Raw genomic sequence first — 18,430 nt, forward strand, 5'->3', positions numbered from 1 at the left:
GTGTGAGGTTGTGAGTTCAATCTCTGGGACCAAACAAACAAACAAAACAACGTGTTATTTATATTTAGCCAGGCGTGGTGGCTCACGCTTGTAATCCCAGCACTCGGGAGGCTGAGGCAGGAGGATTGTTGCGAGTTCCAAACCAGCCTGGGCTACAAAGTGAGTTCTAGGCCAGCCGGAACTGCATAGCAAGACCCTGTCTCAAAAAGACAAAAAAAAAGAAATTGTGACGGAGAAGAGGGAAGGAGTGAGAGGGAGAGGGAAGGAAGGAAACAGAAAGAAAGGAAAGGAAAACAATCAGTAAAACCAATGCAGTATAACTCTTTCTGTTTAGCATTTGGTGAGTGTCTGTGTATAAGAGACCATGCTAAGAAAGTTGATGCTTCCTAGGAAAACATTCAGTGTTTGTACTATAGAGCCTTTAAAGTACAATTTTAAAATTAGTTGATTGCAGTTGTTGGGAGCTGGAGTAGCTACTTAGAATAGGCAAACAATGATTGTACTTGTCAGCTAACTCTTCTGCACTGTTTAAATTTCTCAGGACACTAAAGGAGAACCAACCATGGTCCTCTCCCAAAGGTTCTGAAGGATACCTTGCAGCCACCTATCCAACTATGGGCCAGACCAGTCCCAGAGCCAGGAAATCCATGAGTCTGGACATGGGGCAGCCTTCACAGGCCAACACGAAGAAGTTGCTTGGTTAGTTTATCTTAATCTTGTACAATTTTTAAGATAATGATTAGTCTGAAAAAAATCACATACTTTTACTCTTGAAAAATTATTTGAAATTGCTTAAGATTATCAGTTTTTCACTTTGATGTACCAGTTTTGTGTGCTTGTTATGAGAGAATTTGATAAATTCGTTAAGCCATATCAGCTGCTATAGAGAAATGAACATTGGACCTTTGTTTTATTAACCTCGCCCCCTAATTTTTTGCCTAATACTGTGGCTGTTCCCGGTTTGTTCTGCGTTGGGTGGGAGCAGGTGATGATAATAGGAGAGCCTTTGAATCTCTGTAGGAAAGGAAGAGTGTTGCTACATTCAAGCTTTAGTGATACAGTACTTCCCAAAATTATCATTGGAGAGCAGAATAATGAGTATGGTATGAAGCTCTAATATGGTTTACTGTGTTGTCTTTAAAAAGATAATAGATTTTTAATTATAAGATTCTTTTTTCTCAATTTTTTATTAGTAAATGTTTGCAGTACGTAGTAAATGCAAGATTAATTTTCGAAGGTTAAGATGGTTCGGTAACATAACGTGTGAGAATGCACCTAAAATGCTGTGAGACGCTTTGCCGTTTCAGTAACTGAAGTCAGTACCTGAAAGAACCCACTGAGTCCACCTCAAACCACAGAGGAAATACAAAACAACCATGTAATCCATTAGGTACAAGTTTAAATTGTTAACTGGAATATATTGGTATCTATATTTCATTAACCAAAATTGAGTGGTTTAGAGGATTTGTTACCAGACATATATATATGTTTTGAGATAATATTGGGAAGATGTCTGTGTTCATAAGGAAATTGGTGATCAAACCACAAAGTGTACCATAGCTGGCCTGCCAACAGATCATGAAAGACATAGAAACCATGAATGGACTTACAGTTGCTGGTCACATAGTTCTGTTACCTTTTGTTTGGGTTTCTTTCTGTTAGTACTTTGCCTTAAGAAATCTTTTAGGAGTTTCCTGGATACTTTATGTTTTATAATTCTGATTTTCATGCAGAGGAAGTTATAAATGAAAATCCAACCTCAGCGAAGTGCCATGAATTCATTTCCTCTATATTCTGGTTGGAAAAGATGGTCTCTGCGTGGAGGGGCTTACAGTTTGGTGCTAAGACATAGAATCAGAGGTGACAATAGCATCTGTCAGGGTGGTGGGTTTTGACAAGGGAAACAGGGTCTGGGAAAATTAGGAATAGTTGCAGAGAAGAGATGATATGTAAGCTGGTTGATGAGTTTTAATATATGCTTATCAGGTAGAAAAAAGGAAGGGCACAGATTCAGGAGAGGAGGAATAGCATGAATACATTTAGGAAAACAATTAGCAGTGGATCATAGCATCATGGGGACTGGTGTAGAAAATAAGAGAGAAGAAGCAGAACTTGAATGTTAAAGACTGTGTGCCATATTCAGAGATTTAGCCTTCGTATGTAAGCAACAGAGATATTTTAAGTAGGGGGAGAATATGACCAGATTTTGGGGGGAAGTTTTTGTGGCAGGAATATGGAGAAATAGGAAGAGATTTTGGCAAGCAGACCATTTAGGAGATTGATAAATCAACACAAGCAAAAATCGGTATAGGCCTGCATGAAGACGGGAGTCTTGGAGAAAACAGAAGAATCAGGTTTGGGATAGATGTCTAACACAGAGAAGATCAGACTGTTGGACATCCATCCAAGGGAAATGAAGTCATGTGTTGCTGAGGTGTCAGTTCCCATGTGTGTTGCAGTACTGTGCACAACAGCCAGGAAATAGAAACAGTTTCAGTGTCCATCAGCTGATGAATGAATGAAACAAAGACATCTACACGACCACTTGGTCTTAGTCAGAAAGCCCAGAAGCAATTGCACAGAAATCTTCAGCCATAAAGAAAGAGTGGAATCCTGTCACTTAATGACATGAATAGAACTAGAGATCATTATGTTAAGTAAAAATAAGTGAGGCAGGAGCCGGGGATGTAGCTCAGTGGCTCAGTGCCTGCCTGGCAAGAGCAAGGCACCAACTTTAATTCCTGGCACACACAAAAAAAAAGTGAGGCAAGGACAAGTACCACAAGATCCCACTTGTGTTCAGAATATAAAAAAGTTGATCTTAGAGACCTTGAGAGGCTGGGGGCGTGATTATCGGGGAGGGAAGGTCGGGGAAAGCTGACCATGGGTGCCAAGGCATGGGAAGTACTGGTGTGCTATTACATAGTAAGGTAGATACGGATAATAATAATGCAGTATACATTTCAGAAGTCGGAAGAAAAGATTTTGAACGTTTTCATCCTAATAAAATGATAAATGAGTTGGAAGTGCTGGCACATAGGTACAATTCCAGCATTCTATGGACTGACGCCGGAGGATTGTGTGTTTTATGACAGCCTGGGCTGCGTAGCAAGCACCTTGCTCCTGCAAAAGATAAATGTCTGAAGAGATAAATACGTTCACTCGGACTTAAAAAATTATCTGATGTTTAAGATACCTCATTAATATGTATCATTTTTGTATCCTTTAAAAAATTTTAAAAGAATCAAATACATGCAAGCTATCAGAAGCACTTCACCTGTAATTCAGATACAACAAAAATAGGACAGAAAAAATACAAAGGTTTCAGGCATGGTGGCACATGCCTGTAATCCTAGCACTTGGGTAGCTGAGGCAGGAGGACTGCTGTGAGTCAAGACCAACCCTGCACTTTGTGGTGGGACCCTGTCTCAAAAAAAAGAAAGAAGTAGAAGGGGGAAAACGGTTCAATAATAGTCCTACTCATAGAAATCAGGATGTGTATGTACATTTAGGCTGGTTGATGATTATGTTTGAAGTCCTTTCAGGATATCTAGCAGTGAATATCCAAGAGATAAATGAAAAGATATATCAGTTTGGAGTTAGGGAAGATAAAAATAAACAAATGACACCTTTAGAATCACTTAGCTCCTAGATAGTTGAGTGCAGAAGGTGAAACCTCTGGGAAGAACACACAGAGTAAACTAAAAAGGAAGAGTGGAGAAAACAGGAAAACTAAATGTGGAGAATGGTGTCCTGTGCAATATGGAGAGCATGATCCTAGTTCTCAGTCTGACCCTTAGCTGGATCCCTGGTCATGTGACCTCAGGATGATTAATGACTTATGGCTTCCTCTGTTTACAAGAAATTACACTGGATTAGATTCTTTTGACCTTGATATTTATGACTTAAAAATATTTATTAGTATTAATACTTTAGGTTAATAAAACATTGCACTTGTCAAGTGTTCAGTTATATTGGCTTCAATTATAGCTTTTTAACTTTTTTTCTGTGCTGGGGATCGAATTCAGGACTGCGTGCTTGGAAGGCAGGCGCTTATGCCACTGACCTAAATCTCCAGCGACATCAATTATAGCTTTTTAAAAAGAATGTTAGAAGTATGCTAGATTTTTTTTTTTACAGGTTGAAATTTCAATTTTATCTCAAAATGGTAAATAAACTGAGGCCTTGTTCTGACAATGTACTGCTTCAGAAAGCCTTGTGAAGTTAGTGAAAGAGTTCCATGCAGGGTATAGTCAGACTCAGAATGATACCAGCAAAACTTGTGATTGGTCAGATTTTTTTTTCCTAGAGCTATTTTAATATGAATGAGACTTTTTTTAATGTAAAAAGCAAAAATATGTAAATTTCAGATAGTCCAATATCAATATTTCTACTTTAAGAGAAAGATACTTAAATATTAGTGTGGTACATGATTGGGGAAATTCAGAGCCAAGTGTGAGGTAGTATCACTTGCTATTTTGAAGCATCTCCTATATTCCTGTTCTTTGGTATTTTCAGATATACAGGCCATCTTCTCAAAGCTTGAGGAATTAAAATCAAACTTTAATTTCTTACTACATTTGGAAATTTTTCATATGTTAATGGCTAATTCTTGGCACCAGCAGAATTTCTTAAATTGAAGACTGTTGTGATGCAGTCATTCTTTGCTCTTGAATAGCACATATCCCTCTGTGTTTGTTCGCCGTACTCGTGCCTGCTGGGAGCCCTTGGTTTACCTACACTGTAGATGAATGTAATCTTAGTTTCATTAAGGCCAGTAGGGTGCATCTGTCCTAAAACCAAAAACTATCCCTTTGAGAAGATGGATCAGTGGGGACACTGTGCTCCAGTAGTAGGTTTGAGTTTTGGGAGGTCTCTACATGAAAACTTAAACACTTTATGTCCAGACATTTTCTTTTTAGCGTATTCTTCTTCATAGACACAGTGGTTAATGCATTTCTGTATTCTGTTACTTTTGTTTTAGGGACAAGGAAAAGTTTTGATCACTTGATATCAGACACAAAGGCTCCTAAAAGGCAAGAAATGGAATCAGGGATCACAACACCCCCTAAAATGAGAAGAGTAGCAGAAACTGATTATGAAATGGGTGAGAAACAAAGTTAATAATTCATCTGTGTCATTGATAATAAGGTGGGAGAGTACCTCAAATCCACATTTACTTCCAACCATGTACAAATCTTTAGAATGCTGTGTAGAAGCATTTTTTCTTCAAAAGATATCCTCTGCAGTCCTTAAAATGATGTTTATCCTCAAACCTGTGCAAAAAGTCATCAGATGTCTGATACACAGTGTCGTAAATAGCTAACCAAAATTTTGTGTAGATGAATAGGAATTCCATATATATTTTTTGATGTTTTGACTGTCCACCAAAATGCTGTTAATTGTTAAAACCTTGAAGTATGCTGGGTGAAGTGGTTATCCAGTGTTCTGTTAATTCAGCTGATCTTGTTCATCTGTGTCTTACTGCAGAAACTCAGAGGGTTTCCTCATCGCAGCAGCACCCACATTTACGTAAAGTTTCAGTGTCTGAGTCGAACGTTCTTTTGGATGAAGAAGTACTTACTGATCCAAAGATCCAGGCACTTCTTCTTACTGTTCTAGTAAGGATTTTCCCTTTTTGAGGGTTTTCCTTGTTGAAATTTATATTCCAGTGTACTTTAAGGAGCCTCTTCCCCCCACCCCTTGGTTTTTTTGAGACAGGTTCTTGCTGTGCAGTTCAGGCTGGCCTTGAACTCACTTGTGTAGCCCACGCTGGCGTTGAACCCACAACTATCCTCCTGCCTCAGCCTCCCAAGTGCAGGGATTACAAGCATGTGCCACCATTCCCAACCCATAATATATTTTGATTTTTTTCCTCAATCCCCTCCCCTCTCTTCAACCCTCCTTCCCCTTTAAATGTTAAAAACATGAAAGGAAGATTGTCTTCTAATTCTTACCAAAACAGCTGAAAGTTTAATCACAAAATAAAAATGTTCCTTGTTTACTTTTTTGCATTTGGCAGGCAACACTAGTAAAATATACCACAGATGAATTTGATCAACGAATTCTTTATGAATATTTAGCAGAGGCCAGCGTTGTGTTCCCCAAAGTATTTCCTGTTGTGTAAGTATCTTCCGTATTGAATTAACCTTTGTACCTATCTTTATGTCAAATGCTTTGTAAGGAATTAGGGAAATACATCACCCGGTAATATTCACCAGTTGCAGTGCGATAGTGTGGTAGTGATTTTTAGCTTAGAGATAATGGCAGAAGAGGCTGCAGGTGTGGCTTAGTGGTAGTGTGTGTTCTCAGGATACACAAGCCCCACTTTTGATCCCCAGCACCAAAACAACAGAACACAGTGAGTTTAGTGATGGCTAGAACTAGTTTTACCCTGTCAGGAGAAACTTTTTTCCAAAGTCTGTTAATTTACTTAAGTGTTTCACCATGATTAGCACTGGTCATTTTCCTCACCCAAGACCAAGCTGAGCGATTGCCATATTTAAATCTACACACCTGTTCTGGTTTTCTTTTTAGTAGAGTGTTTGTGTTTATCCACAGCTGTGTGAAATTAAGACTAACCTCCTCTTTTGACAATTTAGCCTCTGTGTTCAAATTTAAATAGCCCACCTGGGTAGCACAGGTCCATAATCCCAACACTGGGCTGAAGCCTGGAGGGTCACTGGGGGTTCAAGGCCATTCTTGGGTACATAGTGAACTCAAGACCAGCCTGAATTACCTAGTGAGACCCTGTCTCAAAAAAAAAAAAAAAAAAAAAAAACTCTTAAAAATTTTTTTTGAAGTAGCCCACAGAAACTCGGAATATTCTGTTCCAATTGAGAGCTTGTGTACAACATAATTATTTTACTTTTGGATAATTATGTTATAAAATTTTCAAATTGTATGCAGCTAAGTCCTAGTTCTTTTTACTTATCAGTACAGTCAGATTAAAATTAGTTAATTTCTTCCTAAGATTTCATTGAATGGTTATTCTGTACCTTTCAATCCGATGTTGCTTCTCTTCATAAAATTCAATGTGATTGAGCATTCATTAAGTACTGACTAATATTAAATCTAATCTTAATTCATTGAGTGCATATCAGTAGATAGCAAAAATCAATGGTTATAATGTGTGTTAAGCGATAGATAGAGGCCAGCCTTATCTTGAAAAAGCTTTCATGATACATACTTTGACATGGTTATATATGACACCATGAGTTGTTTGTTTTTACCATATTTTTCCTAGTGACTAAAAACAGAACAAAAGGTGAACCAAAAAAGCAAACACACACAGGAAATATGAAAAATACAGAAAAGCACCAGAAAGTTAAAAGTGCTCATCCTTTTGATTCTGCCACATTGTTCTAGTATGTTTTTCAGTAAATCTTTTCATTAATCGTTCTCTAAAATATGTCTCCTTTGACTTTTTTTTTAGGCACAATTTGTTGGACTCTAAGATGAACACCTTGTTAACATTATGCCAAGATCCAAATTTGCTAAACCCGATCCATGGAATCGTGCAGAGTGTGGTGTACCATGAAGAATCCCCACCGCAGTACCAAACATCCTACCTGCAAAGTAAATTACCAGGAGAAGGATGACTGAGGAACTTGCTAAAGTGTGCACTGTTATAGAATGCACTGGCTACAGAATTCCTTATCAGGGATAGGCTGTTCATACTCCTCCTTCCATTTACAATTTCCTGACTCCCATAGTCATACTCACTATTATAATTGCTTGACGACTTTATTAAAATATGGTTTTACACTGAACCTATTTTAAGTAAGTTTTAGTGTGCTTTGACAATCATTCTAAAATAACTTCATTGTGTTCATAGGCTTTATAAATCAACTGTACAACTTAATATATTACCATATAAAGATACCATGTGTCTTATAAGAATAACATTTGATTTGTTGCAGGTTTTGGTTTTAATGGCTTGTGGCGGTTTGCAGGACCCTTTTCAAAGGTATAAAAACATGTTTTTTTTCATATATTTGACAAAACAAAGTTTTTATCCATCTTAATATACTTACTTTAAGAATGCATATTATAGTGAAAACCAGAGTAACTCAGTCAGCACATTATCAGAAAAAGTTTTCCAGCACAAAATCTCTTCTAAAAGGTAGTAGCATCAGCTGGATGTAGTGGCACATGAGGAGGCAGAGGCAGGAGGATCACTGTAAGTTCAAGACCAGTCTGGGCTGAATAAGGAGTTCAAGGTCAGCCTGAACAACATAGCAAGACCCTGCCTCAAAAAAAAAAAGACAGCAGCTTCAGCAGCTTTATACATTTACAAAAGCAACTCCTTTTATGCTTATTTTGCAGAAGGGTATGATAAATCTGTAAAACTTTTCCCCCCACAGACCCCTATGTATTTGATAATTTTAATGTACACATTCAAATATCTTATGACTAGTAAGACGCATTATCTGTGATTGTAGTCTACCTCATGAAAACATGTTTACATCTAACAATATTTGATTAGATTCTTTATTCTCTATTCATTTTTTTCTTTGGCATTAGTTGTTATAGTGCTACATAAGTATGTATTTAATTATTTTCTTTGTGTATGCTCTCCCCAAATTCATTGAAGTTCCTTGAAGGCAGGACTTCTGTATCTTCCCCCTGTAGTTCCTGGCACAGTGTTCTAGGTACAGGGGTATTAAATCTCTTGATATACAAGGTTGTCACTGAAAAAGTAGGCCTAAAGTCACAGAAGTAAGTGTACCATGCAGTGGTTTTTATACTTAGATTTGCTATAACCCTCTGCCCTCCACAATGTCTAGTTGGTAGAATTAAACAGCAACTGGAATGATGATATTCTGCTCATTTTCTGTGTTTTGGAAAATTGGCTAGACATCATTCCTGATGATTGTATTGTCTTAGCATTTAGTCCATTTGCACATAGGAATTGCAGGTTCATCTGGAAGTGTTAAAGGAAGCTGAATAAAATTCCCAGGTTTAAGTCCTATGGTAGTCAATAAATATTACTCCACTCCTTTTTTAAAATGATCTATAATATAAACAAAGGAAGAAAAGTAATAAATAAAAAGTAATAAAGTAAGCCCCCCAAAATTGAATTAATCTTTTTTTGGCTTCAGAGGAAATTAAAAAAGAGTGGAGCTAAAATAATTTCCTATTTTCCATTACAGCAAACACAAATCCCAGACTATGCTGAGCTTATTGTTAAGTTTCTTGATGCCTTGATTGACACGTACTTGCCTGGAATTGATGAAGAAACCAGTGAGGAGTCCCTCCTGACACCCACATCTCCTTACCCTCCTGCACTGCAGAGCCAGCTTAGTATCACTGCCAACCTTAACCTCTCTAATTCCATGACCTCACTTGCAACTTCCCAGCATTCCCCAGGTTAGTAAATGTGATCTTTATATAACTTTGACCAATAGTATTAAGATGCCAGCATTAGAAATTCCCTTGTGGTTAGATTATAGCAGCTTTTGTTCCTTTTTCTCATGAGGTTCATTTTACATTTCATCTTTACTTGGTAACTGAGTTGAATGTTGATTCTCTGCAGATTTCTACCTTCCAAGGAGTCATATTAAGACAGTGAAATGTCTGTAGTTTTCACAAACAATAGGTTTTCCAAAGTGGATAAGTTTTTAAACGTGGGCAAGAAGAGCAATCTAAGCTGCATTACTCTGTAAGTGAACAGAATTCCAGTTCCTTTTGTAGACATGCAAACAGTGTCCTAAGGGCTTCTTTCTGATACAGCATACTGTATCAAAAAACATACCAAGTCTTAATAGTGCCCTGCTGACTACCAGAAACAACCCCATAGACTAGCCTGAGGATAAGGAATTAAACATTTACTAGACAATGTCATCTCAAGAAAATAACATCCTTAGAGCTGATAAATAACAGCCCTCATTGTAGGGTTCTTTTAGTCTGAATGGGGAGAGTGTGCGGTGTGTAGCTGGTGACTGGGGTATGGGAGCTAATGGCTGGAGTGGACCTGACATAAAGACAGTAGAAACAGCAAAACTACATGGCTCTGGGCTTGCTGCTGTCAGAAGGAATGATGTCATACAACCTTGGTTGATGCCAGAAGTATTAGCGGTGCTGCTGATGCTGTTGTGTGTGTTGAGATGACAGTGGGCAGGGAAGGAAAGCTCCTGCTATGGTTATGTTTCCAATTTAGAAAAGAGCTCCTTTTAGAATGATTAAAATTAAAGGAGAACTTATTTAGTTTGTTCCATTGTCTGAAAAATTCATTCATGAAATACCAAATGCTATAAGAAAAATTCTTTTAAGTAATTTGTGTAGTTCTTAGTATGGATTTTTAAAGTATCAAATGATAAAATTATTTTGATATAATTATTTTATATATTATTCAATGGCAAAAATTTTTAAGACTCAAATGGTAAAATTATTCTGTGATTTTCAGGATCCATAAGTAGAATTTCAATTTATAAACCATTATGTTAAAAAGTTACACTCAGCCATTAAGCTTTCTTTCAGCATTTACTTATTGGTCACCGTGCAGGGGATCTTTTTTACCCGGTACATAAAAGAAGTGTGACCAGCTATTTTTCCCATATAACCATGGTTGTTCTCACCACTTACTTCTAGAGCAGTGTTTGTTCTAGTATGGTCCCACATCAGCTGCATCAACATCATTTAAGAGCTTGTTAGAAACTCAGCTAGTACTAAGCCAGGTGTGCTGGGGCCTGCCTGTAACCCCTCACCCTGGGCAGCTAAAGCAGGAGGATCACATGTTTAAGAATAACCTAGATTGAGTTCATTCCCAGGTACCAAAAAAAAAAAAAAAAAAAGAAAACAAGCCTCGGCAACTTATTGAGACTGTCTCAAAAAGTAAAAAAAGGCTGGGGATATAGCTCAAGGTAAAGACCCTGGGTTCGATTCCCAGTACCACAAAAGAGGGAGAGGGAGAGAAGTGGAAAGGGAAAGGAAGTGTCGAAGGCAGATGCTGGAGCCTTGTCCCAGACCTGTAACACGTGGCCCTCCATGGGTGAAGCCTGGTCAGTAGTGAACATGATTTTTATGCACACTAGTTTGAGACTGTCCCCTAGGATCTACCGGTGGTCCTGCCCCATTGTCAGCATTTCAGCTGTCCCGGCCACGGCAGTTTACCTTCTTCTAAATCCTGCGGCCATTGAATTATCTTCCTGTACAGCCTTCTCCCGTAAACTCTTAGCATGTTGAGCCAGAGCACCATACAGATAATTGGGCTCTGTACTTACAGTGTTACGTTCAGTGGAAAGACAGAGTGTTAGTAGCACTAATGGCTTTATCACACAGTTCTTGCATGTAGCCAAGGCAAATGTTCTTTATACCACCCTTACCACCTTCCCTGTGTTTCTCTCATATTCTTTTCCGTCTCTTTCCTCTGTACCTCATTCATTCATTTCTAGTTGATTACTTCTGTCTACTAGTCCTTTTCTTCTGTAAAACTGCCTATTTTCTGCTTTGTTATTTATGACTTTCAACCACAGAAGTTTATCACAATTAGAAACATAGCTCAGGGGCTGGGGATTTAGCTCAGTGGCACAAGCGCTTGCCTTGCAAGTGTGCGGTCATAAGTTCGATCCCTGATACCAATAAAAACGAAAAAGACAAAAAAAAAAAAAAGAAGAAGAAGAAGAAACATAGCTCAGTAGTAGATTGCTTGCCTATATTCAGTCTCCAGCACCACATGCATCCGCGCATACACACACACAACACACACACATACAAATCAATGGACTCTGTGTAGTCCTCTCATTTTTAAAGTTTGGTTCATTTGACCAAATTTTAGCCTTTAAGCTGTTAAAGTGGTGTTAAAAGTGTCAAAAAATCAGTTGTTTTGTGGTGGTGTGGTCTTACAGCACTAAGGACTGAAACCAGGACCTTCACACTGAGCTTTATCTCCTGCTGTTTTCATTTTGACACAGTCTCTCACTAAGTCACTGAATTGCCCAGCTGGGATCAAACCTGTGATCCTTGTGCCTCAGCTTCCCAGAGTACTGGCATTACGGGTATGTGCCACTATTCCCAGCGGAAGGTCCTGATTGCTCTGCTCCAGCTGCTGTAGTTTTGTCATTAGTTCTTACAAAATACCTCGTAATGGTCAAGAGTTGACACTTTGAGGCTAGGTGTGGTGCCACATGCCTACAATCCCAGTGCTCTGGAAGCTAAGACAAGAGGGTCACAAGAGTGAGGTCACCTTGGGCTACATAGTGTGTTTAGGATTAGGCCAGCCCATACTACATAACAAGACCCTGCCTCAGAAAGCCAAGTATGAGAGTTGTGACTAGTTATATCACTTCATATCTTTATCACCTTACTTTTTATGGACTGAGTTTATGGATATCAAAGGGCTAAAACAAGTGAATTTTACCCAGATTTTTAACTCATTCAAATTTGTTGTTCAGCTATGTAGAAACCAAATATTCCCTGAACTCTACACCCAGCAGCCACATTTTCAGCATAATATTTACCTCCATGGCATTGCCTGCAATAGGGCAGATGTCCTCCTCCTAATCCTCATGCCAGCCCACCATTTGACCTCACTTCAATTAAGATGGTGGTGATACTTGAGCAGTCACCAGCTCTGAGGACATTTCTCGCTGAAAATGTGTAAGTGTACCTTTAAAAACACCTGTGTCTCCTGAATCCTAATAGAAATGCAACTTGTCATTGATAGAACTAATGGACTCTACCCAGAATTCAGTGCATGTAAAATTGTGTTTACTGTAGCCCTCCTGCCAAGTGGACACACAACTTTACCTCTTCAGGTTTTCTTAAATCCAGTAAGAACATCCTGAAGAAAATACATGGCCTGTACCCGTAATACATAAGAACATTCCAGACTTGATATTATGACCCTTATTAGGCCCAGGGTACCTGAGCTAAACATAAACTGAAGAACCAGAATTGGAACTAAAAGATAAAACCTGTCTGCCTACTAAAAAAAGAAAAAAGCTGTTTATTGGATTATTTCTTGGTTAAGCCCAAAAAAGCCATGAATGATTTTCCCAGCTAATGAGCACAGAGGCCTTTTTAAAAGTCATACATTGAGTGCTTCATACCCATTTCAAGTATGGTCTACCTTTGTCCTCTTGAAATATTAAAGGCCAAGTATATTAGAATAAAGATCCAGGCAGAATTATATGGATTTTGTACGTATTTAAAAAGTTAAATAAATTCGATTAGTCTCAAAGTATTAAAATCTACTTTATATTTATCAGGTTCTCCTAACACTTTTTACAGCTCACTTCAGTAAACATTTGAATACCTTTTTAGTAGGTATGCTTTAGCCACTCTGGGCCATTTTAAGATGAAAGAGGCTCTGGTTGCTCAGGATTGGACAGTTTTTGTGCATGGATCTCAGTATTTAAGGTTTTAGTGTTTTGATTTGGTTTTGTGACCCATGTTGTTTAACAAATTCTAAGTATATAGAGTTCTTTCAATTTTAAGTATAAGATACATAATGCAGTGCTTTGCAGAAACCAGAAATTCCAGATGTGTATCTTAGAGATATGTAGAAACCAGAATTCCAGATATGTATCTTAGAGATATTCATTGTTTACTCTGCAGTAAGCAGCCAGGGCAGGGTACCTGCCTTCCAGAGCTCTTAGTTGTAAAGATGGTCAAGTGTGCACAAAAACTGTTTTGACCTCTTGCCTGTGATGCTTGTCACAGTGCCCCTTGTATGTAAATTATTCCAATAGTTCATGGAGACTGTTTTGGAAGAGTCAGGTAATAATTACAGCAAAAACTTTATAACACATTTTTTACTTCAAAAAGTGTGAGAAATACGGTATTTTTTTTTTTTTACAAAAACAAGCCTATGATCTGTTTTCATTGTTTTATACTAAGAAGTCCTTAATTTTTTTTCTTTTATCACCTTATTTTGGTGATAGTATTAGAGCACAAGTTTTTCTAGAGCAAGTTGTTCTTTCAGATTCACTTCTTCCGCTTTATTTTGGGGACTTCGTCCGTTCCTGGCGCCCCTTCTTTTACTTTGCTCAGTAATGTGAACAGCCCTCTAGGGAAGGAGGATGGATCAGCTAGCTTTCATAAGTATCTCAAGCCAGTATTGCTGATAGCTATTTGCATGAAGGGACATTTCATCAAAACTATTTCCCTAAATTTAGCTCTGAGTCAGCAATTTATCTACTATATTTGGTTAAAATAACTCCCTCTTTAAAAAAAGTTATAGGCCTCTATTTTGAGACCACATAAAATCTCTGAAACTATACATACTTTAGTGTTTTAAAGAAGTGCTTAAGGCCCTGGGCATGGTGATGCACACTGGTAGTCCCAGCCCTCTGGAGATTGAGACAGGAGGATTGATGCAAGTTCAAGGCCAGCCTGGGCTATATAGCCAGACCCTACCTACCCCTGCAAAACAATTTAAAAATGCTTGAGGCTACTACCAGACCTTTACTTGTTTTTTTTTTCATTTTCTTTTTCTTTTTTTATTATTTTATATTTAGGGAGAAAAAAATTCATGTATTTGTGAGGCAGAGTCTCACTATGTAGTTTAGGCTGGCCTTGAACTCACTTTGTAGCTCAGCTGCCCTCAACTCAGGGTGATCCTCTGCCAAGGCCTCCTGAGTGCTGGGATCACAGGCATGCACCACCACACTCAACCTGGATAAAAATAATTTTAAATTGAGCAATTATTTGTGTATAACTTCTGCTAACTTTTTAATCTCATTTTAAAGTTTTTTAGTTTTAAATTAGTTCTTGATTTAAGGTAAAATTCTTAACTCTAGTTAAAACAGCTAGATGCAGTGACATATTCCTATAATGCCAGCACTCAGGTTGAGGCAGGAGGATCACTGCAATTCGAGGCCAATGTAAGCTACATAGTGGGTTCAAGGCAGCGTGAACTACATAGTGAGACCCTGTCTCAAAAACAAAACAAAACAAAAAAGATGGTAAAACACATCATCTGTAAAATTGTAAGTTATATTTATTTACAGAATGTATTATTTAGGAAATTAATGATCAGAACTCAATAATGAAAACCAGGCTTCTGAAAACCAGAGAACTTAGTAATTACCCAAAATCTAATCATATTTGACCTTGTTTTAATGTCGTGGACATCACTTACTTTGTGTTTTCTTCCATTCTGTGTCTGAAGCTCCTCTGCCTTGCTCTAAATCAGCCATTTTCATGCAGCTGCTCCCTCGTCAAGGTACTCCTCCCCTTCCTCACCCCTGCATGAGTATTGCTTCACCCCGCGCTCATCCTGGGCATGTGGCACAGGCTTCCCTCCAGCCCCTGGGCGTTCTGTCTCATTTAGGCACCAAAGGAGCCTACAGAGCCTCTGCTTTGTACAGGCCGGGGGCGCTCAGGAAGTGCCAGGCCAGGGTGTCTTGTGTCGGTGCGGGGGCCGCTTCCACCTCTCCTGAGCACTGAAGCCGCAGTCCCTGGACTAAGACAGCAGGGTAACAAGGAACTCAAGGGAGAGGAAATAGAGAAAAGGCAGTCTTTTGTAGCTTAAAAAAAGTTTCAAAAAAAATAATGAAAAAGCCAACCTTAGACATTAGAGCTATCTACTCTATCTATTCTGTCACTTATATTCAAGAAAAAGAACATGCTCATTACTTAGCCCTACAGACTGAAAAGGAAGAATGAGACACACTTGTATTAACTTTATAAAAAGTATTTTCTTTCTTCTTCTGGAATTATGCATAGTTATGTATAGAAAGATGAAGCCTAGACAGAAAAAGAAGTGTTACCAATTGGTGAAAGCCCATTTTTAAAAAATGGTGTTTAATTTTACATCTTATGTACCCAGGGCCCAATGACCTACAATGCCAGTTCCCCTGTTTTTGTGGTGAGAGAAGGGCGATGGAGCCTCACCAAACTGCCTAACCCTCAAACTTGAATCCTCCTGCCTCAGCCTGCCAAGTAGCTGGGTTTATAGCTATGTGCTACCAGCCTTAGCTGCTTTTTTTTTTTTAAGACAGGGGCTATATATTGTAGGCTGGCCTTGAACTTCCTTATGTAGCCGAGGTTTGAACTTCCTTATGTAGCCGAGGTTGGCCTTGAACACATGGCCATCCTTCTGCCTCAGCCTCCTGTGTGCTGGGATTATAGGCATATGCCTAAATACTTTTTAAATTCTTACAAATTAAAATTTTGTATATTTAGCTCAAACTACAAATTTTTCTAAATATGTATTTTACATGTCTCCATGAATATTATAGCATAAGAAAAAGCTATAGTTATTACATAGCTTTTCTTCTAAGATTTATTATATCGTTTTTATTTACATTAACTTCAGTAATTTTACTTTTTCTTTTTTTCCTGAGACAGAGTTTCATTATGCAGTTCAGGGTAGCCTCACAGCAACCCTCCTGCTTTGGTCTCCCAAGCTGGAATTTTAGGCATATGCCACCATGCCTGACCTGCTATTACTGCCTTTTATTGCCAGATTAAGAACTAGAGCCAAGAGAATCTTGGTTACTCAGGAGGCTACCAGAAGATTGCAAGTTTGTTTGAGGCTGGTCTGGGCAATTTAAGAGACCCTCTCTCAAAAAAAAGGATAGGGATGTGGCCCAGTAGTAGAGCTTAGCATGCATAAAGCCCTGGTTAATACTACCAAAAAAATAAAAAATTTCAAAATATTTGCCATGTCGTATATGTGATAAACTAAGCGGTGCAATCAGGTAGTCTACCAGTGCCCCTGTATAAGTAGTGGGAGGTCTGGATAATTATTGTCCAGTTTTCCTATTTTAACTTCTTACAAGTTACCTACCCTATCTTTTGCCTGAGCTTCTCAAGGCGTGCTGTTTGTCAGGCTAGAGTTATATGGTACTAGTTGCCAAAATGAGCATACCCTGATACCTGCCTTCAAGGAACTCATGTCTCCCAAGGGAGACGTAGGACTGTAATCTAGCAGCTCGTTTTCCCACTTAACTTCATTCACGACTCTGGCCAATAACACTTTTTATTTAGGATTGTGCCTTTTATCTGGAGTCACCACTATTCATTGAGGCATAGTGCTATTAATACACACTTAAAAACACTTGAGACTTTGTCTGCCTGCACATTTGTAACCAGTTGTACATTTGACCACAGCCTATTTGTGGGAGACTTTAGGAAGTCAGGACAGAAGTCTTGGCTTTATTCCATTTAGGTCAGTGGTGACGATCCGGTGGCACACCTGCCACAGAGGGCCGTTCGTGTCATTGAGAGCTGTAAAGGGCTCACTGTCACTGCTTTAGGTCATAACCTCTGGGTTTCTGTTACTTTAAGAATTTTGTTCTTGGTCCTGCTGAGGCTGAAAGGGGAACTCCCATGCTTTAGAAGCATAAGAAAAAACAGAATACACAACTTGAGAAGGGTCCTGATGGAAAGAAATGTGACACAAGATTTTCTCATTTAAAATGGCATCTTGTGCCAGGATAGATTCTGTCTCCACACGTGCAATCTGGCTGATAATCCGAGAACTTTCCTGAGAGCGGGTTGAGACAAAGTCCCTCAACAGCTCCTATAGACATTTCTAGACTTAATTTCAGAGGGTAAAATAAAATGCTGCCAGAATTCTCAGAAGGGAAGTTCTGTTAGAAACTTAAATGCCAGACACAGATACTGTGATTATTCTGTATCATTCCAACTTTGCTTTTTCAAGGTGCTATATTTGGTGTAAATATAATGTATTTTCATTGCTTTTTTAAAAAATAACTCTCAAGATTTTTATGTGTTTCTTCTTTGATCCTGACAGTAAAACATCTTTGCTGTAAAACTGAACCTAGGAATTCCAGTCACACCACAGTTGCTGGTACCTGACTCACAAGGTCGGGTCACAAAGTAGGAAAAACACACACACACCAGCATTGAAGTGAAGCACAAATTGAATTTAAGGCCACTGAAACTTTAGATTATGAGTGACAGAACTCACAGATAAGCCATACTTTAATGTTTTTAATTGCAGCTTAACAAAAATTAAAATTCTGAAAAATAGAAGGAATTAAAAATATTACCCATAATCTTACCATTCTAAGATAAGCATTGTTCATTAATACCATTTTTGTCTCCTTTCAGTTTCTTTTTTTACATAGTTGAGATCATAGTACACAGACAACTTTAATATGAGACAAATAAGGCTTTTGGATTTATATTTTGTGTTCTGAAGGGAATTTGCTTAGTAAAATAGAAAATATAATCTTAGTATTTCTTTGAAAAAGCCTTCACTTTAGTGACTTACGCTGCAGAAGTGTGATTTAAATAATTTTAATGTTGATAATACAAAGCTGGCCACTCTGCAATGTCAAGACATTTTCCTCTCACAGGGACCATAGTAGAGCAGTAGCCAGGACTGCACCAAAAGCAAACAAACAGCAAGGACACAGGTGGCAGATGCTGACGGAGCAGGGTCTGCCTCGTGGGCATCTTGTAAGTCTTCGTGATGAGCAGCTCCAGGGTGTTTTAAATACCTTTCGGTTCA

The 18,430-nt window shown here is 38.4% G+C and overlaps 1 protein-coding gene across 10 annotated transcripts in view; it reads left to right on the plus strand.

Moving 5' to 3' along the window:
• LOC100730274 (neurofibromin) overlaps positions 1-18,430 on the plus strand; it is a 252,327-nt gene that overhangs the window by 227,369 nt on the left and 6,528 nt on the right. For 5 of the 10 annotated variants that reach the window (XM_063251196.1, XM_063251202.1, XM_063251200.1 and 2 more), the window contains 8 exons: positions 542-699; positions 4,985-5,107; positions 5,491-5,621; positions 6,023-6,123; positions 7,436-7,578; positions 7,923-7,969; positions 9,156-9,372; positions 15,116-15,169. In XM_063251196.1, coding sequence (XP_063107266.1) covers positions 542-699; positions 4,985-5,107; positions 5,491-5,621; positions 6,023-6,123; positions 7,436-7,578; positions 7,923-7,969; positions 9,156-9,372; positions 15,116-15,169 — 974 coding nt within the window. Of the gene's footprint in view, positions 1-541; positions 700-4,984; positions 5,108-5,490; positions 5,622-6,022; positions 6,124-7,435; positions 7,619-7,922; positions 7,970-9,155; positions 9,373-15,115; positions 15,170-18,430 lie in introns of those variants that run through there. The other 5 variants (XM_063251199.1, XM_063251201.1, XM_063251203.1 and 2 more) reach the window with 3 other exon arrangements.

The sequence above is a fragment of the Cavia porcellus genome, unplaced genomic scaffold, assembly GCF_034190915.1.
Source record: "Cavia porcellus strain 051 isolate PalLab524CR breed Dunkin Hartley unplaced genomic scaffold, mCavPor4.1 scaffold_6, whole genome shotgun sequence".
Lineage (NCBI taxonomy): Eukaryota > Metazoa > Chordata > Mammalia > Rodentia > Caviidae > Cavia > Cavia porcellus.